Source organism: Passer montanus, unplaced genomic scaffold (assembly GCF_014805655.1).
Source record: "Passer montanus isolate IOZ18808 unplaced genomic scaffold, ASM1480565v1 scaffold27, whole genome shotgun sequence".
Taxonomy (NCBI): Eukaryota; Metazoa; Chordata; class Aves; order Passeriformes; family Passeridae; genus Passer; species Passer montanus.
Genome location: NW_024367372.1, coordinates 3,538,148 through 3,566,117, shown reverse-complemented (window position 1 = coordinate 3,566,117; position 27,970 = coordinate 3,538,148). Strand labels below are relative to the sequence as shown.

General features: G+C 42.1%; 1 protein-coding gene across 3 annotated transcripts in view; it reads left to right on the top strand.

Annotated features, from left to right (window-relative positions):
• The first annotated feature begins 7,599 nt into the window (after positions 1–7,599).
• The window catches only part of ASPG (asparaginase), a 44,665-nt gene continuing 24,294 nt past the window's right edge, over positions 7,600–27,970 (top strand). For 2 of the 3 annotated variants that reach the window (XR_005627846.1, XM_039712790.1), the window contains exons 1-7: positions 7,600–7,928; positions 12,700–12,829; positions 15,405–15,516; positions 18,173–18,298; positions 19,748–19,831; positions 20,892–21,018; positions 27,111–27,223. Coding sequence is in view for 2 of the 3 variants with exons in the window: in XM_039712790.1 (XP_039568724.1) it covers positions 7,766–7,928; positions 12,700–12,829; positions 15,405–15,516; positions 18,173–18,298; positions 19,748–19,831; positions 20,892–21,018; positions 27,111–27,223 (855 nt within the window). In the remaining variant the exon portion in view is untranslated. The remainder of the gene's footprint in view (positions 7,929–12,699; positions 12,830–15,404; positions 15,517–18,172; positions 18,299–19,747; positions 19,832–20,891; positions 21,019–27,110; positions 27,224–27,970) is intronic. The other variant, XM_039712789.1, reaches the window with a different exon arrangement.

Sequence of the window (27,970 nt, the reverse complement as noted above, 5' to 3'; positions counted from 1 at the left end):
TGTTTGATGCATGTAATGTGATCTGATAGTAGCAGACTTGGTCAGAATGGCCAAGTATTTGAGGTACTGGACATGGTCTTCAGTTATCTTGTTCTTTTTTATTTAGTGATGGAGATTAAAAGGAGATATGTTCTATATTTTATCTTTTTGTGGATTAGTGGTTTATAGGATTGGAATAAAAAGTAACCTTTGGGCTGGAGAGGCTTTTGGCACTAGCAGGCATTTACAAAAAAAATGACTGTCGACTTGTTTGTTTTTCTCGTGGATATTCAAAGAATGTTAGAGGCTGAGGGAAATTTGTCTACGAATACACTACAAAGATGGCTGCCATGTGGTTTTCTATCATTTAGTGTCAGGAAAAATTGGTGTAAGAGAGAACTTGAAATTAGCAATTCTGCTTTTATTGCAGTTCATAGGAAGGTTCTTATCATTCCCTTGGATATAGCAAGGAAGCCACATTTGACAATGCACACCTTCTGTTTCAGAGAATTTGTGAGATACAAGATGGTTTAAAAATTACTTGCTAAACAAGCGAGGACATCTCAGAGCAGCAAAGCAACTTTCTGGCTCCCTGCTTCTTCACAGTTCTTAACAGCTTGGTGTGATGGCTGTCACATTGTTCTAATAATTGTTATTGTAACTTAAGCTCAGCCAGTACATTGAGTTATTTAGGTTGGTATTTTGACTGAGTTTGAACAGCATGCAGAATTGATGAGCTAAGAAACTCATGAACCAGCATGATGAACACCACACAAGGAAGAATAAAAAGTGTGATTAAGACAGCTATGAATAGAAGAAAAGGAACACTGCCTCCCAGTCTGTTCATTGGGTGTGATTTCCCCAGAGCAGGGAGGAAGAACATCAGCAAGGTGAGATCATTGTGCCCAAGGGCACAGCAGCCAGTTAGTTTTGGAGTTGATGAGTGAATTGTGAGCTAAGCAGGCTGCAGAACCAAGGAAAGAGGCCAGGAGCTACAGCATTCTTATTTTTTGGGGGAGTGGTGTTGAATAAAAGACAATCCCAAAAATCATCCAGGTGGGGTCAGCACCGGTGGGTCAGTGATGTTGACCTGAGTGGATGGAAACTCTCCCCTGTGGAGAGCAGTGTCTTCTCCAAACCACCTCACTGCAGGTAGGTTTGCTAGTGCAGCTTGGCCAACAGACTGGTAGGAAAACTCTAAGAAATATATTTCTGACCTGCTGTTCAAAATCTATTACAAATTTCACACATCTGGACCTTCCTCTTGGGCTAGAAGTACTGCAGGTGGACTGTTTTGACTTCATCAGTCTGCAGCTTTCTGTCCTCCACCCTTGCTTCCTGTTGATAAACTGGTGTGTGGCTCACAGCAGTCTCGTTTCCTACTTGTATGTCAGGACGGGTTTTATAAGTTTTGTTTCATTTCCTAAAGCCTTAAACTGTATTCCAAGTTTATCTTGCCTGCAGTCTCCATGTGGCCTGAGGCTCCTGCACTTTAGTGCTCATGTACACTGCCTTCTTCCAGTGGTGTTTTCCCTTGGTGCCAGATCACTTCTCTTACTTTGCCTGAGGCCATCCTCAGCCTGCCCTTGCCAGTGCCTACAGCCTGGTGTCACACTGTGCTCCTGAGCACGGGGTGCAGGGTCTGTTGCCAGCTCACACCCCAGAGGTGAAGGAGAGGTGACTGGAAATTTCTCCTTGCTGAGTCACTTCACTGCTGCTCTTGGCTTGCCTGGTCTGCAGTGGCATGTTTTGTTTCATCTCAATGGCATGTTTTGTGTCATGGGTGGTTTCTCTAGAGCTACAATTCCAAGGCTGAGATGGGATCATTTTTTGGTCACATGGTCACAAGGCCTCCACAGCCAACACAGCCAGCTTTGAGATGTGATTTCCCTGTTCCAGAATGGTCATCAGGGCTGCACAGTGCCCAACCCTCAGTTTCCTGGCAGAACTAGAAAATGGCAAGGATTAACAATCTGAAGCTTGAAGAAAAGCAGGGGTGGCCAGCCTCTCTTGTGAAATGGCCCATCTCCTAATTCTGCTACCACTTAATGTCCTGTTAGCATTTGTCTCAGCATTTGCACTGGTGTTTCAGCAATTGAATGTTTCTGTGAGATTTGACACCTGTGTCAGAAATGCAATTTCAGTGGATTCACTGCCTCCTTTTAACACAGAAATACCTCCATGCCATTGCCATCTCTGAGATGGCAGAGAAACTTACGGCACAGCATGAACTCTCACCTGTATTCTCTGCCAGCAGATCAAACCAGAAGAACTAGAAAAACCCCTAAAATCAAACAAAAACATAAGTACTTTTTTAGCTCATGGTCAGCTGTTCTGAATGCTGGATGTGCACCATGCCTGTCAGGAAACTCTGATTGTTATTACATTATTATTATTAACCACTAATTACTAAATTAATTTTTTGCAACTAGATATCTGTCTTCTAGGTAACTGAATTCAGTAAAAAGATTAATCTTTCCTCTGAGGCATGTAACTGCCAAAAAAAATAAATTACAAATTAGCCATTTTAGTTGAGTGTATCAAGTAGAATGTTGCTTGGCTATCTTTCCAGTCCAAAGACCTAATATCTTGATTAGATATTAACACTGCTCTCTCCTCACCACTGAGCCAGTTGCATAGTCAGGGAAGGCTGGCAGGTTGATCAAGTGTGATAAATCAGTGGTGACTATTCCTGACTGCCTGTTTGACCTTCATATGGAAATAGCTTCCAAATCTATTTGTTCCACTACCTCCAGGGACTGAGGTGAGGCTGACCAGCCTCTAGTTTTCCATCTCCTCATCCTTCTTCCTATTCTTGAAGCTAGAAGTGACATTTGCTTTCTTCCTCTCCTCTGATTGCCATAACCTTTCAAAGGTTATCAAGTGTCCTCAAATTCCATCAACCGCTTCCCTCAGCTCTTGTGAGTGCCACCCATCAGGTTCCAGGGATTTGTCAGGGTCTGGTTTATTTAAATATTCCCTAACCTGATCCTTCTCCAGTGACAGGAAGTCTTCATTGCCTTGCATCCTACGATGGCCTCAAGTGCCTGGGATTCCTAAAGGTAAATACAACCAGTAAAGACTGAGACAAAGGCGGCGTTGTCAGCCTTCCCATGTCCTTTGTCACCAAGTGTCCTGCCTTGGCCCCGCCTTTTCCCTAGCCACCCTTTGGCTGCTTATTTACCTTAGAAACCTTTCTTGTTGAACCTTCATATCCCTCTGTAAATTCAATTTCAGGTGGGCCTTGCCTTTCATAACAACATACCTGCATATTCTGACTATCTCTAAATTCCTCCTGGGACACCTGTCCTTTCTTCCACCTCTTGAACACTTTTTATGCTTAATTCTTACCTGGACTTCCTTGTTCATCCATGCAGGCCTCCTACCTCTGCTTGATCTCTTCCTTGTTGGAAGGGACAGTTGAGATCAGAGAAGGTGATCCTCAAAAATGGGTCAAAAATACATGGAGGTTTCTTAAGAGGTTCATTATTTTTGATGGATGATCTAGCTAGGCAGTCACCTCAGCTGTTGTGAAAAAACATAAGTAACAGTTCACCAGTTTCCAGAATGCATGCAGGAAGACTGTGTGTTGGACTTGATTTTAAGATAGCAGCTAGTTGTGAGAGATCTCACAATTGGTCACACACAACAGTGTTTTCCTTTCTCAAGATCAAACAAATTCCATAAATCCTGGAGAAGACTTGTTTTAGAGAAACAAGAGGGAAGATTTTGGTTTTAGAGAAGAGGGTCTCACCTCTGGTTAGCAAGCTGCAGCTTTGCTGTAGTTTCTCCAAGACAGTTCAGTTCATTCAGTCAGTTCTGTGTGACTCTTTAAGAGCCCTTTGTCTCACCCGGTTCTCACTCTGGGCATGTCAGAGTTCAGCAGCAGGAGGTGGTCACTGTAAATAAGCCTGGGACACCTGACCAGAGGTCAAGCAAGGCAGAGCCTGCTGGGACTGTTCTCTCTGTGGCCCATCAAGTCACCATCCCTTCATTACTCAAGTTCCAGCTCTGGCCTTCCTTTTCCTGGTAATTCTTTGCACTCTAAACAAAAGCTCTTGTAAAATCTACGGGCAAGTTTTGGAATAGATGCCAACAGCAACACACCACTGCTAGGAAAGGTCAAAGCAGTATCTACATGCACTCATCTGTACCTCCTAAAATTCCACCCAGCTAAAGGAGGACAGTTGTGTTTTCTCTGGAAATGGATCACTTCACACTGACATGCACTCTCACCCTGATTTCCCCGCTTGCACTCCCTGCAGAGAGCACGGCAGCCACAAGGCAAATGGCCAGAGGCTCAGCAGGGTTCATTCAAAGCACCCTAATCCCTACACACACACTTTTTGGGGAAGGAATTGTGAAATTCCCAACTGTATTATATCCTTTTCCCTTTTGCTGACACATCCTGACAAGGTGATTCTCCTGGAAGAAGAGAGCAAGTGCTCTGCAGCACTACCAAGAATCAGTCGAGGAACTGGGGTTGACATTCTCCTCATCTTTTGGCAACCTCTGTGCACAGGGGTTGTCAGCTGGCACAGCTCACAGACACTGGGTGTAGGTTGCTGGCACTCTGAAAAGGAGAGACAGAGGCTGAAGGTCCAAAGGAGTCTGGGCACTCCAGGCACCGTGTGCCTTGGAACATCCTCCCTCTCCTGAGACGCTCAACAGTTTCATTTCTGTTCCCCAGCTCCTCTCTCAGCCTCATCCATAATGCTTTGTGGGTGGCCCTTAATGGTGAAGGCCATAAGCAGAGCCTTGAAGCTTTGCTACATGGTCAGTCTCTGGCCAATCCTGACCTTCCTCTGCCCTTCACCTCTTTCAAGCACCAGCTCAGGAACCAAGTGATACTTTCTTACAGCTTTCTTTGTTTTTCATCATTTTCCCCATCTTCAACACTCCTCTGTATTCAAACATTATCTTCTACCACCATCTACCAACAGCACATCCAAAAACCATTCCAGCTCCCAGATGCGCTCCCAGGTAGATGATATTCCCTCCCTCTTGATGTATGTACATGATTTATCTTGCTTAAAGCAGAATTATTCTACCTGCAGCAGGCAGAGGAAAAGAGGAAACAGATTTTCTTCTGGCTTGCTCCGCTCCTTTCTTGCTGCTCTTTCCACTGGTCTAGAAATTGAAACTGAATTCTTTAAAGGAGGCCTGAGCTCATTCAGCAGATACGGAGAATCCATTGCCTTCGGAAACATCAGTTAAATACATCAGAAACATCATGCTGACAGACTGTAGGGCTGGTATCCAGGTGTGAAGACCTGAGCAAACCAGCTGTGAGGGCAGAAACTCTTTCCAATGAGTGCCATCAATGTTCCTTCTCATGTATGGCATGCTGTGAGGTACAGAATGTTGAATACCACCTTGCTCTGTTAAATGCCACTTTGCTATTCTGGTTCCAAAACTTCCTGCTTTAAAATTGCAGCAAGTCCAGAACTCATGTCCATTAAGTCATCCAAGGCCACCATTCTTCTCTGCTTGCAAGGAAATAATTTATTTGGATGTAGCTTTGCCAGTTGCATTTTCAGAAGTACTTTTGTTGCTTCCCAGCTGATGTTGTGAGATGCACAGCCTGGGTCTGTTGTTGAGCAGTTAGAAATAATTTAATCAGTTCTTCTCTGGAAATGAATTCTAAGCTTGAATTCCCTGCCCTTGGGTGATGTGCTGCCTGTTGCATCATTCCAGGGAAGTGCATGTGTTGCTCTCTGGGCGTCTCCACTGTTTCTTTTTTTATTGTTAGTATCTCTTATTCAAGTGTTATTCCTATTAATTCTGTTACTGGTTTCTCTGGAAGTGGTACCACTTGGTCTTTTGTTCTTCACCTTTCTGTTTGTGCAATGAGTAATTTCTGAACATCATTGTGTAATTTACTTGGCATCACTTCTCTAATCCAAGGAGGCCATTCAGAATTCTGTATTCTAACATACAATGTGATTATTAGGTGTATGCAGTTAATAGCATACAGTTTTGATTTTTTTAAAATGAAAAAATATTTTTTATTGAAAAAACCAAAATAAATCAACAGTGTGTAATGTTTAAAAGAAAGGAAAATAACTTTTTTTTTGTCAGAAACATTTTCAAAAGCTGATTATTCTGTGAAAGAAAGTGTTAAATTTCTGAACAACTCTGGTAATCCTACTCAAATGGAACTTCAGTTTTGTTCTTTCTGGAGGGAGTCCTGCAGAACCTAAAATGACCTTTCTGTAGAGTTTTAAACTCTTCATCACATTCTTTTCATGTGATCTTGATTACTTTTTTTACTCTGAGTAGCACAGGGAAAAGAGTACAATGAATGAAGATCTGAGCTTTGAGATCTGTGCTAGAAATGTATGAAGAGAAATGTCTTTGATACATAACAGGAATTAGATGTAATTTTTTATTCTTTTGAAAAAAGTGTTTCCCTGCAGCAGATCCACAATATTTGTTTACTTAGAAAATTTTGTTGTGGATGTGTCAATAACACACAGTGTACTCCAGCTGCTGGAGTTACTGCACAGATTGTTTCTTCCTTCAGACACCGCTGGGTTTTGTTCAATAGCCTACAGTATAGATAAAAAAATGTAAGTAGCAGCTGTGCAAAAAGGGTTTGGGGGTCCTATGGACAAGTCATGTATGAGGCAGCCAAGGGTCCTTGAAAGCGAAGGCTGGGCTGCACTAGCAGGACAATTACAACCAGCAGGCAACGGGGGAATGATTACTGCCCTCTACTCGGCACTTGTGGGACCTCATCTGGAATTCGGTGCCACGTTTTGGGCCACTCAGACCAAGAGAGAGATTGACAATTTGGGGGGAGAACATAAAATTTATTTCTGTTGGAGTCATAGAAATTGGAAATAGAAGAAATTGCTTGGACCATCCCGTAATCCCTATTTTTACCTTGAAAGCGAGTTACATTTCATTTAGAAGGTGCAGTGCAGGGTACAAATTAAGTTCGTATGAGCAGGAGCCAAAACAACTCTAGCACGTTCCCACAGGAAGTATGCTCTTCCTCTGCCGTCCTGAGTAACTCCGTGACACGTTTGGCCTCAAGGTGCTCGTGCAGCAGCTGCTTCTCAGCTCCTGCAGCTTCTGAGCAGGAACTGGCTCATTGCGTTTTAGCCAGTTGCTTTGCTGATTTTACTTTACAGATAGCCAGTAATAACAAGTCTTATGACAACTGACCTAAAGATTCATCAGATTTCCTTGAAAACAACTTCAGCCCCCTCACAGCTGTTCTCCTGCCCGATCCTCAAAAGAATCCGTCTGGATGGAAGCGGAGGGTGCAGATTATAATGCTGGAATGGAGGGGGCCGGGGTGCTGCCCGTGCCACGCTGCCTGTTCTGGGAGACGCTGGGTAGGCAGGAGTCGCCTCTGAGGCCAGGCAAGCAGGAGCAGTTCCCACCTTCTTCCCCATGAAGGGAAAAGATGAAATGAGGAAAAAGATGTGTTATCGCCGGGCTGACCCTGAGCCCTGTGTCCCCCCTCTCCTCCCCGGGCCCAGAACGCGCCGCTGCTCTGGGCTTCTCCCTCAAGCATGAAGGGCTTTGGCGTGCGCCCGGGCGGGCGCTGCCCGCAGCGCAAAGTGCAGGGGGCGGTGCCGGGGCTGCCCGGCCGCGGCCCCGCTCCCCTCACGGCCGCTGCCCCTCACGGCGCTCCCCGCGCTCGGGCGGGCAGGCTCGGCGGCTCTCCCCGCCCCCGGGGCAGCGGGAAGGGGCGGCCCCGCCGCCGCCCTCCCGCCCCTTAAAACTCCCCGTTGTCCGGGCGGCCAGGAGGTAGCGGATCCTGCGGCGCGGGATGGAGGTGGCGGCGGGACAGCCGCGCTCCCTGCTCAGAGCCCTGGCCGGAGCCCGGCCCCAGGAGCGCCCGGGCTGCCCCCCGGCCTCCTCCGCCAAGGCCGAGGCGCGGGTGCTGGTCATCAACACGGGCGGCACCATCGGCATGGTGCAGGACGTCAAGGGTGAGGGCCGGCGGCGGGGGTGTCGCGGTGGCCGCGGGGAGCGGGGCTGGCCGCGGCTTTCGGCCGGGGCTGCCGCGGCTCGGCGCGACCGCGGGGACCCGGCGCGGTTTGCGGTGCGGCGTCGCTGCCGTGAGCGGCTCCCTGTAATCCCCGGCTCCCGTCAGCTGGTCCACCCGGTAGCTCAGCTGATGGGCATCCTTGTGAGCGTCACGGCGAGCGGCAGCGGCTTTTGGCAGGGGACAACGTGTTTCCTGCAGCGCCAGTCCTTTCTGCCCTACCTCGCGCACTGAAAACGAAACCAACTTAGCTGCGCTAGTCATGCTGGCTGTTTTTAGCCCTAAATGAGCCACTGTCACCGGCTCCCCAGAGAGCGTGTGCCTGGCATTCCTGCTGGGAAGAGCGTGGGCCGCTGGGGCTGGCGGCCGTGACGAGGATTTTCCAGTGGTGACCTGGCAGGCGCCGCGGATGCGAGTGTGGCAGCTGCCAGGTGTCGGGATGAGCGAGATCGGATGCGGTGGCAGTCTTGGGACAGGTTGCTACTCCTCTTCCACCAGCTCTTGCCTTCTTTCATGAAATCACTGAAGAGTTCTGCCTTGCCTTACCTTACCGAGGGAGACTGGATAGATATCCCAAACTAGATACTAACTAGATATGCCAAACTCTCTCCCTCCCAGCAGTTTACATCCAAAACTGAGCACTGAGGTGTGTTAGTATAAAGCCTGCATTTTACCTGAAGGCTTCTTAGGTACCTACAGGTGTATGCTCTGTTTTATGTGCCGCTAAATGTCAGCAGATGGGTTCCCAAACTCACCTGATACCTCCATAGGCCCCCAGTCCAGCAGTGGGTGGCACCTAAGCACCCCTCGATCATCACTCAGTGGGCACAGATCCCAAGGGATACGAAAAACATCAACCCATTAGTGTGTCTGGGGAAAAAATGGATTTCAGTCAGGTCTGACTTGCTGTAGGGCTGTGTGCTTGCCAGCGTTGGATTAAAGGGAAACAAGGTAACGTAAGGAGTGGGAGTGAGAAGGAAACAGTCCAATTTTGATGAGTACATGTTTAGTTTCTTTCCTCGTTGGAAGGCAGTGGAGCATCCCAGGGCTTCCACAGCTTGGAAGTGTCTGTCTAGATTCAAAAGCATGGGTACTTGTGATCCCAATGACAGAATTTTGTGCTGCTGCCTGAAACACTGTCTCAGCTTCTTATGGTAGGATTAAAACACTTGGGGCTTCACCTTGGAGCTTCCTAGACTTGATTTTTTTCAAAGACATGTCCTTTCTCCTCAGGAGACGGTGATGGCTAATCCATATTATTTAGTAAAGATGCTATAAGGTGTTCTTTGTTTTTTATGGCTGTCATCTTTGTTTTCAATCTGTCAAAGTTGTAAAAAAGTCCGTATTTCAAAGCTGTGTGCTGACTTGCCTTTCTCAGTTTGCATTGTTTATACTAAAACAATTTCCTACTTTTATTGCCTCAGCTTTCTAAATGCCTCTTTTAATTGAATAAATTATAAACACGTTCTTTTATGAATGAACTTTATAAACTCTTCTCATCTTGTTTTTTTTTCTTTTGCTTAACAAGTGTCAATCATTACAGCATGTGCAAACAATCTAACAGTTATAATCCAATGATGCTGACTTGCTGCATCCTGTGGGGGGGTTTTGACCTGCTTTTCATACCCACATCTAGCTGCAGAGCAGCCAAAGTACCTCTTTCAGAATATTTGGCAGTCTTTAGTGTTCAGACAGAAGCTAGTGAAAGGGCATGGGAAAGGCAGCATGCTTCAAGGGAAGATACAATACATGCTCATTTCTTTTATTTATCAGTGGATGGAAAGTGCCTGTTTACAACCCTTCCTAGAACTACAAGTGTTTTACTTCAAGCATGGTGAAGAGGAGTAGCTAATCTGGCAACTCCAGCATGTCTTGGAAATTTTTGCTGGAATTTCTGCACACCTACGTTACCTGTGCAGGAGTCAGTTTCACAGGATGAATAGACTGTTTCAGTTTATGTGACTTGGATGACAACCAGACTCAGGTGCAGACTCTGAGTATTCATGTTTCTGCTGTCAAGCCACTTCAGTGCATTTTTAAAGTTTCTTACTCCTACTTATTTCCTCCTACATTAGTTTCTTTTGGCTTATCAGTACCTCGTTCCAGAAAAAGAACCTTACTGCACTCCAGAGTGAGGTTACTGTGATAATGATCTTTCCATCAAGTTTGTGCTGGTGCCTTCTGGAAGATCTTTTCCTTGGGCACATGGGCTAGGTCTCTTTCCTAGCTTTTACCTGTAATAAGGAAAAAACCCCAAAAAATCCAAGTAGAACTAAGGTAAACACCCTTAGAAAGATTACCCATCTTGGAATAGTCAGGTAGCTTAGTTTATTTATGTGTCTTTTTAGACATTCTAGATTGCCAAAGGACTGGCTGCTGTAGTCCAAACCTTTTCCTGTTTGAAATCTTTGTACCTCCCTTCTGAAAGCTCCAGGTAACATAGCTGCTCCAGTTAATATTTTTGCTCCCTGTTCTTTGCAGCAGCACAGGTTGCAGGATGTCTTGTTTGGCAGGTAGCTGTAACTGTGTTATCTATAGCAGCAGAGTGAAAAGCAGAGTCCTGGACTGTAGGTGAGACAAAACCATGATTGTACTCCCTGGCCACAGGTGCCTGTTTGCCATTCTGCCTTTGTCCACCTGCTCTGTGCTGCCAGGGCTGGCCAGCTGACAAGGGACAGGACAGCAGTTGATGACAGCTATTTGGACAAGTCACACAGCCTGCCTCTTCTCTGCAGGGGTATGTTTCACATACTTGGTCAACAAGCCTGGCTCACAAAAGCTGTTTTCCATGTGTAGTAAAGTAGAAGCGTTCTTAAAACCATTGCAGCTGAGTTCCCCCATTTTTGCCTCTGAAGCTGTAAAGCAGAAATCACTGCTGGATGTGGATGCTGTCTAGGTTGTAAGTGGGTCATCTTGGATACATCTGCAGAATGCCTTAAAAAAAAGGCTTACATTCAGGGCAAGCAATTACAGAAAAATCCTGACAGATTTGTGATTAAGAGATGAGGAACTGCTGTTTATAGAGAAAGGATTAAAGAACATTAATGTACATCAGCTCTCCAGTTTCTGTGGCACCTACAAAAAATAAACAGTCGACTCCACTGTCAATATTCAGAGCAAGATGAGCACTGGACAAGCAGAAGAATAATCAGAAAACACCCAGGAAACACTTGAAACTGGGGCTACATTTCTGAGCCAAAATGACTCAATGCCCAGGCACGGCAGAAGTGGCCATTTGTGACTAAGCTAGGAACATCCTTAATAGGAGAAGCAGGGATTATAGCTGAATGAATGAAACATCCAAGGCTTGAAAGTGTTTTAAGTATATTTTGTGAAACAAAGCATTCTGGCAGTAGTCCAAAGAAATCCACTCAAATGCTGTTGCTGTCCTGTGAGGAAGTTGGCTATGAAGAGGCCTCCCTCTTAATTTAAGGCAAGCCAGGAGGGAGATCAGGGAGTTCTTAAGGATTTTTCCATCAGCTTGGAAAGTAAATGGAAGAAACTAGGAATACTATTGAAAATATTCTCTGGGTTTTGAATATTTGAAATAAACCTTGCTGTTTTAAGGTGAACCAAAAATAATTAGAGGTGCTAACTTGGATGAGAATCATGTTTAAATAAACAGAAGTAGGAAATAGGATAGAATTCCCTGGCTTCAAATTAGAAATAACTAGAACTAACAGAAGTATGAATGAGGTTTAATGGTTTGTTTGCCATATAAACAGGTGATATGAAACACTGAGATTAAACTGAACTTGACAGTAAAATCTTGAAGTCCAGAAGGAAGTACCTCTGTTGGAAGTTCCTTGTAAGAAAACTGTCTCAAGAAGTCAGACTTCAGGAAACCAGGGAGGCTTCTGATTCTGGATGGCAGAACTGTCACTATCATTCCTGAAGCAGGGTATTGGGAGATGAGTTGCAGGTTGGGTTCACAGGTGAACTCAGTTCTGTGATGCTGAGGACTGTAACATCACAGCATTAGGTGCCTTTCTGGCTAACAGAGAACAACATGTGGATTCTCTTTGAAATACCTGGTTGCAACCAGGACACCTGCAGGTCCACCAAACACTAAACATGTTCTTAAGCTAGTTTAAACAGCAGCTGTTTTAGGGTCCCTGCCACAGACAGACCCCATCACGGGCAGGGAGAGGGAGAGCAGAGTTTGAGATGCATGCATGCTTTCAATGTTTTCTATTCAGAGGTTTAGGCAACTTTTAAGCTTTTGTCAGTTCAGATATTCAGTCCTAAACCTGCTAGTGGAAAGTACCTAGTATATATCACAACTGGGTGCTTTTTAAGTCTTCTACCACTATTACTAAGTAGTAGTAGTAGTAGTAGTAATAGCTTTGGCAAATGTGAAAGAGAATGGTAGCTTTCTGCTACAGTTACAAATTGGCTTCCTGTCTCTGCTTCTGATAAGTATTTGCAGACAAGCAACAATGAAAAATAGATAAAAGGCACAAATGTTTGATGTGGAGGAGATTTGAAACATTATTTCTCTTAAATAAAAGATTTATTTCAAGTCAAGAAAAGAATAACTGGATGAGTATTTATTAGTTATGTTCATGTTTCATGGTTTTAAACTGGCAATAGACTGTTTAATTTGGAAGGATGGGCAAACTGCTGTGTAACTTGTCTACTTCCCTCCTTACCACGCCACTCCCTTCTTTCCATCCCTGCTCCTTTATTTACTTCCTTCATCCTTTGTTTTTAAGGGCTTGCTCCTGAGGCCAATAAATTAGTAAGCAGTTTGAAAACGATGCCGATGCTGCACGATGAGGCGTATGCCCGGGAAACAAAACTGAACAACTGCCATGAATTCCCAGAGAACACACTGGTGCTCCCGTAAGTACAGAAGGGCTAGGAAGTGTCTTGTTCTTTTTCAGGTAATTACATCTCTAGACATTTGACATGAAGGATCTATAATGAGATTAGCAAAAATGCTTATATTAGTTTAAAAGAAAAAAGTGCACCATGTTTGATGTGATAGAAGATATGTGTTTGGATATATTTGCAATGAAGTTCCTTAGAACTGCCTGAGAAATAATTTTTAAATTAGGCAACAAGTAAACATTCTAGGCAGTCTATTCCTGGATTTTTTTTTTGTATATTAATTTGCTGCTGTGCAAACATACAGGTATTCTACACAAACTTTGAAAACTATATACAGCTCTATGTGAATTTTCTTCAGCGTATGTTGAAAAAGTAGCATGTAATTAATGCATCTGTGAATAGGCCTCATGTTTTAATTCTGCAGGCCTTCTGTTTTTAAAGGCCCTAAAAGCTGATTGTTTTCCCAAATTTATGCAACATTATGATAATAAGCAATGGGCTTATAATTAATCTGCATTGCTTCTTAACTGCTGGGCAATGGTTAATAAGCTTATAGGTTTTATTTAGAGGGCAGTATGATAATATGAAATATTCCCTAACTGTGATGAATAACTGTACCACTGTAAACGTGCTAACTTTGCACAAAGGATGATTTTACACAGTTGTTCAAAAATAAATGGGACCATAGCTGGTTTTCTATATGAGTGAAAAAGGATATCCAGTAATCCTTAAGGAGAAAACTAGTATATTCAAAGCAAATAAAAGGTTTATGAATTTTTTTCTGCTTTGTATTGAGGTCTCTATAAAACTTTTAAAAGTAACCACTTGAAAGGCAGATAGCAGGAAAAGAAGTAAAGGGCAAAACCAATGGACACCTGGTGCAGTAGTATTTATATGAATATACAGTTTGTGTTAAATATGATGCTTACCCTAAGAAAAATGGAGCTCTATTATGACACGGTGCTTGAATTACTTTTAAATACTTAAGGGATTATAAACATAACAAAACTACACTAATACACCCATATGATTCCTAAATATACTTCTCCTAGCACATCATTCCCTGAAAACCAGAAAAGCTTAAAACAATCATTCACATCAAAAAAACCTGAGGTTTAAAAACTAAACTTGTCTTGTTTTTCTGGCACTGCTGGGTGCTGTTTCTGGAAGTTAGTTGTGGCAATTTGCCATCTTGTCTTTTGTGCTAGCCAAGTGATATTTTAACTAGGTGGTTGAGAAATATTGTGAGTTCCTGAGGGGAGAAAATTTTGTGAACTTTGTATATCAGTGTGTAACGTCAATGTAAGAGGAATGACATGATCTCTTTTTAAAGAGAGGCATCAGAAGTTGAAGACAGGGCTGGTTTCTGGTATCAGGATGTCATGTTTTATTTAAACAGCACATTCTCAGGAGAGCTTTCTTGTCACAGATTTTCAGCTGACTTCCAAAGTTACTCTTAGCATGTGCAAATGTGATATCCAGCAAGGCAGTTTTTCATGTGAAGTCTGACTTCTTATGTAGAGGATGTCAGTGTAAACACGTTGTTTAAATGCTCTCTCTGCTCTACACAGCAGTTTTAGAGGCTTCATAGGGGGAGTGAGTCTACAGATTTTATTAGAAGTCTCAGGTGACTTGAAAAAGGGAAATACTGCACCCAGCTTCAAAAAGGATAGAAAAGAAGATTATGGGACCCACTGATCTGTCAACCTCCCCTCTGTGCCTGGGAAAGTCATGAAACAGATCTTTCTAGAAGCTCTGCTAAGGCACATGGAGGACAGGAAGGTGATTTCAGCTAGCACAGCTTTACTGGGACTTCTGTGAAACTTTTGGCAACATCCTTCAACAACATCCTCTCTGTAAATTAGAGAGATGGATTTGATGGGTGGGACTGTTCAGTGCATGAGGAATTGATTGGATGGTTACAGCCAGAAGGTGGTGGTCAATGGTTCAGAATCACGATGGACATCAGGGACAAGTGGTATTTCTCAGGGGTCTATACTGGGACCAGTGGTATTTAATATCTCCATTAATGACATGGATGGAGGGATCGAGGGCAGCCTCAGCAAACTTGTAGATGACATCAAGATAAGTGGTGCTGTTGACACACCTGAAGAGTGGGATGCCATCCAGAGGGACCTGGGCAAGCTCCAGAACTGGGCCCATGTGAACCTCATGAGGTTTGACAAGACCATGTGCTGGTGCTGCACCTGGGTCAGGGCAACCCTGGTATTCATCCAGGCTGGGGATGAACAGATGGAGAACAGCCCTGCCCAGAAGGACTTGGGGGTGCTGGTGGATGAGAGGCTGGACATGACCCAGCAACGTGCACTCACTGCCCAGAAACCACCCATGTCTGCCTCCCAAGTTGTATTTATTATTAAATTAAATTTAGGTATTTTTGCTTTAAACCACATCAAGTCATGAACTTCTAAACTTGGAATTTAATTTCCAGATTTAAGATATTTTTCACCTAGATTTGGGGGATGGGGAGGAAAAGTGTGAAAACTAATGATTTAAAGAAAAAAATCAGAAGTGATGAGTTGATATTAATGCTAAGATTTTTTTTTCCAATTCTCTTTCTTCATAGTCTGTCCAAGCAAAACAAGAGAATTTTTTACACAATCCTTGAGCTCTCGCCACTGCTTGACTCTTCCAACATGACACCAGATGACTGGGCCAAAATTGCAAAGAAACTTGAGGTACAGTGATGTGGGATAAGAATTAATTTTTCACTTAGGCAAAACCAGCAGTATATCTGGTATACTTAGGAAGATAAAACAATTCAGTAGCACTATACATATGTATTTGTTTCTTTAAATGTAAAGTACCTTATTTAGTGGCTTGCAAAGTTTGCAGAATTTTTATTTCATTTGAAAATGTTGTAAACTCCTTAAAGTTACATCATTCTTCCAACGATGAGCCATGCCATAATTCCATACAATAAAATAAATTTGCAGCTGTGATTGAATAAGGTATGTTATATGTAGGTTGAAATGTCCTAAAACATTGACTTAAATTCACTGTCCAAAAATGTTGAATAAAATCCTTAGGTGTGGGTAACTTAGCTGAAGGTTGCTTAGTTACACATAATTTGAATGTTCAAATAGCTTAATAGTTGGCTGTTGACATAGAAAATAATTTAATGTCTTTATGCATTTCTTACTCTGAGCATACATGCACTGGACTAGCTTTAGCTTTGCAACCAGTAGAAAAAAATACTGCCATGGTTATGTTTCCCACAGTGGAAAATGTTTAAAGCCCTAGATATTCCTGCATAAATAGATAAACTCATTACATCCTTCTTTAGAATTAAGAAAAAAAATCAGCACTTCTGTGCTCCTGTCCCTTGACTGAACCTAGCTGTGTGCTTTTTAAAAAACTGCAAAACTGCAAAACACTTCAAATGCTTCACACCAGGAATTCATACATAGCTGACAGAAATAAATAACTGTGGGGCTAGGAAGATATTGCTCTTCCACTCTGTGATAGTGGGCTTTATAGTGTAAATTCCCTTCTTCCACCAACTCTAGCAATGCAAGTGAACAGTTCAATGCAGGGAATGATGCTGAAGGTTCAGCATCCTGAAACCACCAAACTTGGGAGGTTGCTTGTCCTATTAAATGCATCTTGCCCAGGCAAAGAAGAGATGGGGCTGGTGTGTACATGGGAAGTCTCTAGGGTGGAGCAGGGGTGCAGCTGGGAAAAGCCCAGGGCCAAAAGAAGGCAGCAATCCCATGCTGAAAAGGAGAGAATTTACCTTTTCCCCCTTATTAGCATGTTAGTTTTTATTACAAAAAAAGGTGGGATTTTTTCCTTGTACGCAGGTTCTCTGTATGCCCAGTTTGTGTAATCCAAATGAAGATTGCTGAGAAGGCAAAAAAAGGAATGCTTTTCAACTCTTCAGGTTGTGTGCAGACACTGCCACTTTGTGTTCATCTTGGACACTTGACTGCCACAGCTGTTACATGATGATTTTCCAGACTAAAACATTCCAAGATGTTTCTGTGGGATATCTCCTTAATTTGCAACCTGATCTTTTCCATTATGAACCTAAACCAAACTATGTTCTTTTGCATCTGATAAGGTTCATAAGTGTGAAAGTACTTGTGAGTGTACTGATTTAGACAGGACAAGTGGCTGTTTCTTGGCCATTCTTGTAACCTTGTTGCTGCCTTGGTGAATTGCTGCAGCACAGTTTTTGCATCACATTGTGTTTGGCCTGCAGAAAGACCTTGCAACAGTGGCAGTTGTGTTGGTTCACTTGTTAGAGGTAAGCAGAAACCCCCTGAAACTTCCAGTAAGTAGCAACAGGTAGACAGATATGAGTATCAGTGAAGAAATAGCAAAAGGACAAGTAGGAACCTACAAATGAGTTTCGACATGACCTTATTATCAGGAGGTGCCAAGTGTATGTGCCTAGTGTAACATGAGGAGTGTAATTAAAAAGAAATCTTGTTTAAACCTCTTTTTTCCTCCCCATGCTGGCACTTCATATATCTGCTTAGAGTTCTGTGTAATCCTTTCCGTGTTACCAAGTTACATCAGAGACATTAGTGTCTCTCCCTGCAGTGTTTGCTATGTCCATCATTCTTAAAGTAGCTGAACCGATTCCTTTTTCTTCCAAAAGCCAGCAGATAACTATTCTCACAGGATGAGGAGTGTGATTCATAGCTTTGCATTAAAAAAAAAACCCACCTCTTGTGTGGAACTGTATTAAGATTAAGATTTTTATAAAATTCATTTTGATAGTGCATGTGCCTGATAGTGTAAGGGAATTCTCAAAAACCATCAGGTGAATGTCCATTAATGAACAAGAAGCCTCTCCCCCAGGTTCTGCTGTGGAAAGGATGCCTTTCCATCAGAAGAGGGCACTCTGACACTGGAAGTTTGCCTGTCTGCCATGGATTAAAGGGATTGTTTTTTCCCCTATATTATGCTAGCCCTGGTTTGCCTAATCTGTTCCTGTAAATGGTGTAATCCCTAAAGTAAAAGCGGCAACAAGACATCAGACTATACGACTAATTTGCATATGTTAACATTCCTGTTTAAAGCCATTGCTAAGCTTTTCTTAATTAGGAGTCTTCTGGTTTAAAAACGCTGCATTAATATGTATACACAGAAGAATGTCTTTGACTGTTCCATAATCAGAATTACTGGCTCTAGAGCCCAGTGTCCGATTAACCCTTAATTGTATTTAAACTGGAAACAGGGTAAGTTTAGGAGGAGTTGTGTGTGCAGTACCCTACAAAGCATTGTGCTATTGCCTGCATCAATTTTTGAAAGTAATGACTGTGTACCTCACCTGCTGGTGCCAGCATTTCCTTAACAGTGTGAAAACTGTCTCTCTACCTGCAGGAGCACTATGAGAAGTACGATGGTTTTGTGATCCTGCACGGTACCGATACTATGGCGTACACAGCTTCAGCCCTGTCCTTCATGTGTGAGAACCTGGGCAAAACTATTGTTCTGACAGGATCTCAGGTAAGGAAATTAATTTGAAGGAATCCTCATTTTTGGTTTTTATATGCAGAACGTGGCTCTATCCTGATTATCACTGTACAGCTTAGCAGTGCAGGACAGGCCCCTGGCCAGGATGAATGGTCACAGCACTGACAGAAATGAGTGAGAAATGATGGCTCACTGGCTGAGGATCTGCCCCATAATTTTATCATTAATGACTTCACAACTCTGTACCAAATCAGACCAGGAGTTCATTATGGCTGGTGCCAGATGCTTTGGAGAAAGACATAAGAGCCTGTCATTGGCCATTGTGTATTAATCGGTTTATATGAGAAGCATTTTTCCAGCCTCAGGTGGCCACTGGTTGTCAGCTGTCTTCTTTTCTTTAAAGCCCTGAAGCTTAGTATTTTTTAGTTCATCAGCTGTTATCTCAACTTACATTACTCATTGTTGCATTCTTTATAATTAAAAAAAGTAAATCATTGGATGCATTTTTGATAATTTCTGTTCCAAAAAACATCTAATGTGGTCTGGTTTTTTTCCTCTAAAGACTACATTTATTAATTTTCATTCTCTTAGCTGGAGATCAGCCCTTTGCATATTGTCTGAGGGGGAGGGGTTGTCTTACTAGAATAGCTTGCTTGAGTGTAAAATACTGCTCTAATCACAAAGGAAAGATGAAACATCACATTGTAAAATTCCCCTCCCCAATCTCATAACTTCCCTTTCACATGTGGTCTATTTGAAGTCAAAATACAAAAGTCTAGGAAGGAGTAGGCTCCCACTTGCTGTCTTGACATGGAGCAGCCTAGTTGTGATACATCAGTCAAGGTTTTGCTTTCTTTTTGGTTTTATTGCTTGGAGATCTATCTGACATATGATCCAGCAAGGGAGCATGTGATTTTCTTTTTTAATAATTGCTGAAAGAAGCACTCTCTTTTAATAAAGTAGCAGTCTGAAAAGGCATGGAAATGATCACTCAGCAGACTAAATTTCTGTTTTTAATCTTGCCCTTTTCTGTCTGTAATAACCTGCTGGCTCAGTTTTACTATGCTGTGAGGAAAGATGGTGCAAGAGAGCTGTTGTGAAGCCTGTAGTGACAGTTCTGTATGTTCTGGGGGTGTTGCTTTTTCTCTCTATCATCACTTCTCCTATGCTCAGTCACTTTTAACTATGCCTAGTTGCTAGTTTTTATATTTTTGAACCAGTGTTAATATTCTTAATCACATTAGAAAAATCTCTGTATTAGTTTTTAAGCACTTACATTACAAAATTCTGTTAAGCAGAGAGAGAAGTCTTGCCATCTGCTGCAGTCTAAAATAGTTTGGGTGAAGAAGGAAAACTTTTTTTGCCATAAATCATTGTTACATAAATTATTCATGTATTTGTATTGCATAAGTTGGACTCAATTTTTCTGCTGTGTAGGCTCTACATAAGGGCCAGGGTGTAATTCCAGTCTCTGCTCTTCAGGTGCCCATTTATGAGCTGCAGAATGACGGCCGAGACAACCTTCTGGGGGCACTGCTGATGGCTGGGCAGTTCGTGATTCCTGAGGTCTGTTTGCCTGGCAAGACCATCTGAGAAGCTGCATTTCTCCCTCTAGCCAGAACACAAACACTCACTAAATATCCGGTAGGCAGTAAGGAATTGCACTTAATCAGGAAGATGAATGGATTCCGACTGAGGTAACAGTGCTTGCATGGCAAAGCACGTGCTGTTCTCACATTGGTCATATTCCATTGGCCCGTACACAATCTAGAAAGACTCTCAAGTCTGAAATGTATGCTGCAGCAGACATGAAACTGGAGGTTCTCTTGCAAGTATGTGGGATCTGAAACACTTGTAAGTCTGTTTTTTAACTGAATGTTACTTTGAACTTCTCCAGTCACTATAGAACTGGTAGTGGTGTCTTCTAGCTGTGCTCCTGAAGACTGAAGTGTTGAGAGTGATACACCTAGTGATCATGCAGGTACCTCCATAGTCTCAGTACGCTGCTGTTTGTGCTGTGCAACTCAAAACTCAGAGAGAAAATGGGTCAGGTTACACCTTATTTTACTTCTGCCATGCTTCCAAAGCCAGTTCTTGTAAGACAACAGCAACAACTGACTGGCCAAGATCTTCATAACTGATAACAGCTTTGAGGTATCTCTTTTCCTTCAAATTGATAAAATTTAATAGACTTGAGAAGGAATATAATTATTTATGCATGGTAACTCTTGGAAGTTATCCTCATTTCCACCAGGCCTTTTTTTATGTTTTGGACTCTGAATTTATACATAACTGATGAATTTATTAAAAAGTTCAGACTGTTTCTTTCCTCCATCTCTGAAGTGAACTCAGACAAATTTGCTGTCTCCTAGAGTAAGCCTCATCAGAGGATTATGAAACTAGTTAGGTCTTAACTTGAACTTAATTTTGTTCTTAAATTCTTAAACCAATGTGTGACAGAAATGCCAACACTTTTTGAAAGGGTTAGACTTGTAAACATCTACTAGCCTCTGAGCTGCTTTAAAGATTTAGAAAACACTTTATAAAGGACGGACTACAGTATTTATCTACTGCATCTTTTAATTACTGGCTTATTCATAGACCTGTTTCTTTACTTGTCTTGCAGGTGTGCCTGTATTTTTATAATAAACTGTACAGGGGAAATAGGGTGACTAAGGTGGATGCTGGGAGTTTCAATGCCTTTTCCTCACCTAACCTGCCTCCACTTGCAAATGCTGAGGTTGATATTACAAGTAAGCAACATCATCTCTTAAGCCATGTAATTTATGCTGCCTGCAATAGAACTGTAGCTGAAAAGAATCTGTGCTTGTGTAGTTGAAACGTCGTTTTTAAAGTCAAATATCTTTGAAAGTCCTGTAGCTTGACTTTGCTTCATCTGCTCTGAATCTGTTTAAATATTAGTAAGGATGAGACTTTGTGACTCAACTGCATTTATCTGAATATAGATGTGAGCTAGGCTGACTTTGACTAAAGATCCAGACTAACCAGAGGGAAGGTTGCCCCTGTGTCAGAAAAAAGCTTGCTCCAAAGATAAAATGAGGGAGTTTGTACTGAAAGAACAAAGAGTTTCATCTCATTAATGACCATGCTGGGCTCTGAAATCAGGGAAAAAAGTCGTTGCAGAGTACTTGTAGCTTCAACAGATTCTCTGTTGCGTGTCATTGTGTAAGGTGTTTTACTGGATATTTAGGATCTGCCTGAACTGCAAACACACTGATAGCAGCAGACCTCAAAAGTGGTTTTTTCCCCAAACTTACTCAGGCTCCCTGTAATTTTTGTGTCTGTTTCTTAAGAAGGGGGAAAACTACCTGAGGGTTTCAGTACCTATTTGCAAAGTCTTTAAATGTTCTTGGATAAATGTTCTTGGATAAATGACACCTTTCTTTGGAGAAGAGAGACATGGAATCTAGCCAAATGAGGAGCTGCCAGAAAACATACTAAAGTACAGTTTTAAAAAACATGTGAGCTGCTTTTGTATAGAATAGGTATTAAAAAGGAGTAGATTTGGTGACAGTCTTCATTATTAGAAAAAAAATGGGAACAGTTCCTGAATTGTTCAGCCAAGTGCCATTAGTGGCAGTAGGAGACCTAGCCCTGTGCCATGCAATGTGCCATTCTGGATGGATTCTACTTCTAGAGAAAGGCACTCTGCAATCTGGAAAAATAAACTTCTTCCCTTCCACCTAAATGACTGGGAGTCATTTACAAAGTTTCAGGATCAAAGCTTATAGCAGCCAGATATAAACTGAGGAAGCCTGTGAAATACTGTAGCTGCCTGTAAGACCTGTCTCAGGTAGAGAGTCTGCCACTGTTGTGCTGTGGCAAATAGGATGTCTATGAAATCAGCAGAAATGGTGCCCGTTGATTGTTGCAGTAAACTGGGGAGAATCTTCTTTTATGAACTGCATCAAACAGGGTATGAATAAATTCCGTTTACTGACCAATCAATAATGAAATCAAGCTGCAAATCGCATGCTATTCCTCTCTTGATTTGAATGAATTGTTTTGTGATTCCTTGTCTAGAGTAGAAAAATGAGAACGTTATTAAGCACTTCCCTTGGCCCATATTGGGACCCATTATCTTTTCAGTAAATGCCTCATTGGGATCAGTGGGGATTTCTGATTTAAAAACTGATGGTGTGATAGGCTCTGTTTTTATTTGCTTCAGTTGATTACCCAGTTAGGATAGCATCATTTATCCAAGATGACGGTGTCACTATTGAAGGATTGTTTCATTTTGAAAGAACATAGTTTATAGTAAGGGCAATCTACTGGTGCTGCTTTATTTTGTCCAAAGTAATTGTTTGAAACATCTCTGTCTCCCTTGAGTTTGCTTACACAGTCCTTCTATAAAGCTTTCATGGAGACAAGGAACCACTTGGGCTTTTAGAAACAAACCAAACAAATCTAGCATCTTTTAACTTTTTTTTTTTTTTCAAAATGACTTTATATAATGTGTCTTAATCCTCCTGTAGACAGGGCTGACTCTGGCTGATTCAGCATTATAGAGAGCAGCCTGAAGATGCCAGGAGGGGTAGGCTGAAACTCTTCCTCAGGCTCCCTGGTTCTAACAAAGCTGGGAATGAAAATTCCAGGGAAGCAGAAGGGGAGAGGAGGCAGGATGGAGGAAGTGGGGAGCATGGTGGGATTGTGGGTTCGTGCACAGGAATAAGACATGCTGTTCAGGGCTCAGCAAAGCATATAACAGCGTACCTCAGAGCTAGAGAGGAGAGTCCTGTTCCCTCCCTTACCCTTCCAGTTCTCTGCTTCATTTATGATATCCAATTCTTATCCCATTCCCTTTTTAGATGAGGCTCCCAGTGGATTTCTAATTCCGTAACTGGCTGTGTTCTCAGCCGCACCTTTAGCTGTGTTAGCTATGCCTTGGAGTTGTGTTACCCAGTTTTAGATGAGCAAGTGTATCAACTTCCTTAGGCCTTTCAACTTAGCACAAGAAAATCCTATAAGAAATGAAAAAATTCTCGCCCACTCCTCACTAAGAAACCCAGTGCTCATGGGAAATACTTTTGCAGCAGAATCAGAAATCTCTGTATGAAATGGACAGTATGGAAATAATAAGAAATATTCCTAAAATCTCAAAACTTATCAGATAAAATACATTACCTGATTTCTCCATACTTTGAAAACAAAAGAGACAAGGAAGACTATTTCTCTTGAGATCTGTAAAAATTCTCAGTATACTTTGTAATTGATTGCTTCATTCTTGATTGTTCTAATGAAGCACACATGAAACTTGCTTTGTTACTGTGGCTGGAATTTCTGCATCACATGTTGAATGTAACTTCTGGAGTGATGCAGATGTACAGGACCATGCGATGAGAGACAGCCTGTGCAGGGGACAGAGCTTGTGTGATGGTGTGAGCAGATGTGGCACAGCAGCAGGCAGTTAGAAGGCCCTTTTGGGCTCATCTACCCACAAATCTCATTAGAGAGAAGCTATTAGTCACTGGCCAAGTGTGCATCTTGGTTGGTTATTTATATAGAAAGCCCAGGTTATTTTTGTATGAAGGCATATACCAGCTCTCTTCACTGGAGTGCTTTTGGTCCTCATCCCTGCTCCCTTCTAAGCAGGCATCTTGGTTGTTGCAACCAGCCAGTTGAAATATTAATTCCCAAAGACTGTTTTATAGCAAACTGCCAAGAAAGGGGGTCTGTGCTTGTTTGCCTCCTGCAGGAGTTGGCAGCCACAGGTTGGCCTGTGCTCCCCACCCCTCAGCTGCTGCTGCCGTGAATCACAGTGAACTCTGGGGCAGTTTATATAATGGTAGGGCTCACCTGTAGCTCTGCAGAGAGAGATGAGAGCAGAGCACTGCTGTTTGTCTGCAGCTCTGCAATCAAGAAAAGCTGTATTTCTTGTTTGATTTCATAACTCAGAATTCAGCCACCACTCCTAAGGGAGGTGTCACTCTGAGTTGCTGCTCCCCTGTTATAAGTTGAAACCTGTGCTGTGTTAACACCAGGGGGATTTTCTGCTTTCTGATCTGTGTAGAGTTATTTTTATTTTAAGTCAGGTTGGGTTTTTTTGTACTAACCCAATCACCATATTTTGTGTATGTGTGTGAATAGAGCTACATAAGATAAGGATGTGATTTTTTGGCAGTAATTTGGCAGTATGATACAACCATCATAAAGTCACCCCAGGATAAGAGGCTATAGTGTTTGATATGGAGGGGGAAGATTGGAAATATCAGACTATTGTTCATGTGATGGTTTGGTTTGGAAGAGTAAACAAAAGGCCTTAATATCTTGAATGCAGTCGCCCTGAATAGAGCAATCTATCCCAAGCCATTATGAGTACAGTATGTAAATAGCCATTTCTTTTTTATTTTATGTACACTGCTTTAGAAACGTTCTTTCTGCTGTGCCACACCAGTAGCTAGCTTGTGTTTGTTCCTCACTTTTGCATCCAGATTTACATGATGCATTGTGCTGTATCAGTTAAACTCTTCACAAGCACAGGCCGCCCAAGTCAGAGCAGGTTACTGTTTCCTGTGCTGTGCCAAAACCGAGTATCCCTAATAAATCACTCTTATCCATAAGATAAAAAAAGAGTTGTGAACACCAAAAGAAGCGTTTTTTGCACCCCACTTGCTTGTATATGAGTTTCTTACTTAAGAACTGTTAGTTATTCTTATGTTCTTGGGCTCTTAAAAAAAAGAAGATTGCTGAGTGTGACATGACACAGCAAGACAGCTGGTTTATTCAGTACAGTGAAGATGCTTGACCTTAATAAATACTGTTCCCTTTTGGGGATGTTCCTTTGAGAGGGAGGATGCAAAGGGTGTGTTCTAATTTTTTTTCCCCTCTGTGGTGTCCTGCCTCACTTTCAGCAGTTCTGAGTAAATCTGAGATGAAGTCGGTCTTCTATGTATATTTGTTTGTCTTTGACTCTTGCATCACATTTGCCTTTTGTTCTGCCTTTTAGACTTGTTTGGCAAATGGAAAACTGACATCTGTGGAGTCTGCAGCACCAAACACGTTATGTAGGCTGAGGAGGTTCATGACCAAGCGAATGTTAACTCAGGGGCAGGGCAATCTTTATCTTCTTTTTAATATAATTTGGAATTACATCACTATACTATGTCTGCATGCATTAAATTTATCTTGGAGATGTTATTTGGTAGAGCGTTCTCCAAGAGTACACGTATAGGCCTGGTGTAGGTCTGACTTCTGAACCTGTCCTCTGATCTCTTTCCTTGGTCTTCTGTTTTTGGCAGTGTGTTAGTGCTCCATGCCAAGGCAGGTTTCCTCAGTTCATTCTTCAAGTTGGTTGCAGGCATCAGGGATGCTCACAGTTGCCAAACGTAGTAGAATGCATTTGTGAAGTTTTGGCAGGGACTCCTACCTTATGGAGGATAAAAGAAAAGCAAGCTGTGATACAATTTTATTGCCATCCCTTCTTGTAGAAGAGGCTGCTTTTAAAGAGTTAACCTATATTTAGAAGGCTTAGAGGAATGGATTTATTGCTAAACAGTGCTGCTTCTTAAAGCTCAGTGCTTATGTTCAATGTGGTTAGCCAGGCCCATGAACCTCATGCAGAACAAATGCACAGGCTCTGCACTTCCCTGGGTTCCTCCTGCAGGTCTCTAAATGACCCTGGAAAGCTCTTGGAGGTCTTTGAGAGCTACTTGGATAGCTACTAAGTTCAGCCAGGTGGTTTCAGAATCATGCTGGACAGCTTATCAGAAAGAAAGAAGGTGCAGAAATGGTTTATATTTCTATTCTCCCACTCCCAGGGCAGTAGGAATCCATGTGCTGAAGTGTGACTGGAGGGATAAAAAAATGCCAAGCCAACTGCTTGTGACCTGGTTAATGGCGTATGGCAGTTTTTAGAAAGAAGAGACTCTAGTTGCTGACAGGGAAGAAAAGTTCATAGAGTCTAATAGGAAAATGCTATTTTTTGTCCTGACTTAATGGATTGTGTAGTTTTTACTATCTCTGGTAGTGTGGCAATAGAGCAGGCTTCGATGGAGGCATTTACATTTATTCTTGATTTTATTTCTTTTTTGGAAGTGGCTGTCTGCTGATTGCAAGAAATTGCAACAGTAATTGGTGTGAGTAACTCTCTGCATGGCTGAGAGCAAGTCGGTATTATGCATGCAGATCTTTTATCTGTCTTGCTGCTTGGGAGTTTCTCCAAAATCTCAAAATCTTAACTCATGAAGGGAAAGCAGGCAGCTTTACAGCATGATCTATCTTCATGGAGGCACAATGCTCTGAGCTGTTGGCTGCTGTTTGTTAAACCTCTTCCACTGCCTTGGAGGAGCCGTCAGTGTTACCAATGCTGCACTCCTACACTGAAGTAGTAAAATTTTGAAATCAATAATGCATGACTTGGTTTCTAATAATGCAACACAAACAAACTATTAGTTAAACAGCTGGCTTCTGGCTCTAAATGTATAATCAGAGTTAATTGAATCCTTGCTATTTTATTTAATCGTTAATAACTACCTAATAAACTCTGGAGGTGATTAGCAGCAACAGTAAATGCATTTGTCATCTCTTACATCTGAGAAGATCAAAGTCTGTTTTCCAAACATGAATCCAGGCTCGTATCAGGCCAGCTACATAACAGTGAAGTTCAGGTCAGTGTATGACAAGTAAATACCTCACCTATGCCAGACCAGCTGCTAATTCTTCTGTCTTAAATGGGCCTTCATTTCCTCTTTAAAAAGTGCATTGCCTTTCATGACTTCTCTGCCCAAGAACAACTTTTAAAAACAGAGTTGTAAGAATCAAGTACTACAAGTGTACTTAATGTCATGTCTTAATATTAGATTAAAAAGGCCATTTCTCTTGACAGTAAACTGGGAAACGGTTTGGAGAGCCAATACCAAAAAGAAATTCCGAGTTCACACCAATATGAACAGGAATGTTGGACTGCTGCGGATCTTCCCAGGAATCACTGCTGCTGCTGTGAGTGTCCTCACTTCACTTTGGAAATGGGTGAAGTGATGCTGAAATACTTCTAGGAAAGCTGCATTGTTTGGAGCAGTGGTTGGGGTTTGGAGGGAAGGGAAAGAATCTGTCTTCGTCTGATAATAATTTTTTTGAAATATCAGGGCATTCAAAGACTATTTCCATATGCCATAAATGATAAAAGCTTTTCAAATATCTTTTGTATAAACTCTCTGGGCTCTGGAACTTAAAATTAATTTCTTATCAGGACTTATAAATAGGTCAAGTGTGGTTTTCTAGACAGGTGCAAGCTACAGTGACTAGGAAAATATTATCCTGGTGCATATTGAGGCCTATTAATATCTTGTCAAAGAATAGACAGTATGGTGGGTGGAGTGTGATTATTTCCACAATTCTTTTTTTTTTCAAGCTTCATTTTGTCTCACACTGATGGTTCACATGACCCTCAGCATTCATACAGAGCTGAAAATGAAAAGTGGGATTTTGCTGCTGAAAATGAGAAGTGCAATTTTTTTGCCTTTAGAAATTATTTTGCAGACTGTGATTTTAGGTAAATTAGTCTTTAAGTTTTTGTCTAATATTAGTTCCATTAAATTGACAGGTCTTTTGTGGCTCTTGCCTTCTTAAATTGAATCCAGTAGTTTAAGCAGCACTCCCCAATTATATCACTATTCTTTTTAGGTGAATATGAACAGATGGAAAGACAGAGAGGTGGTATATTTGCAATAAAACACCAACTGCATA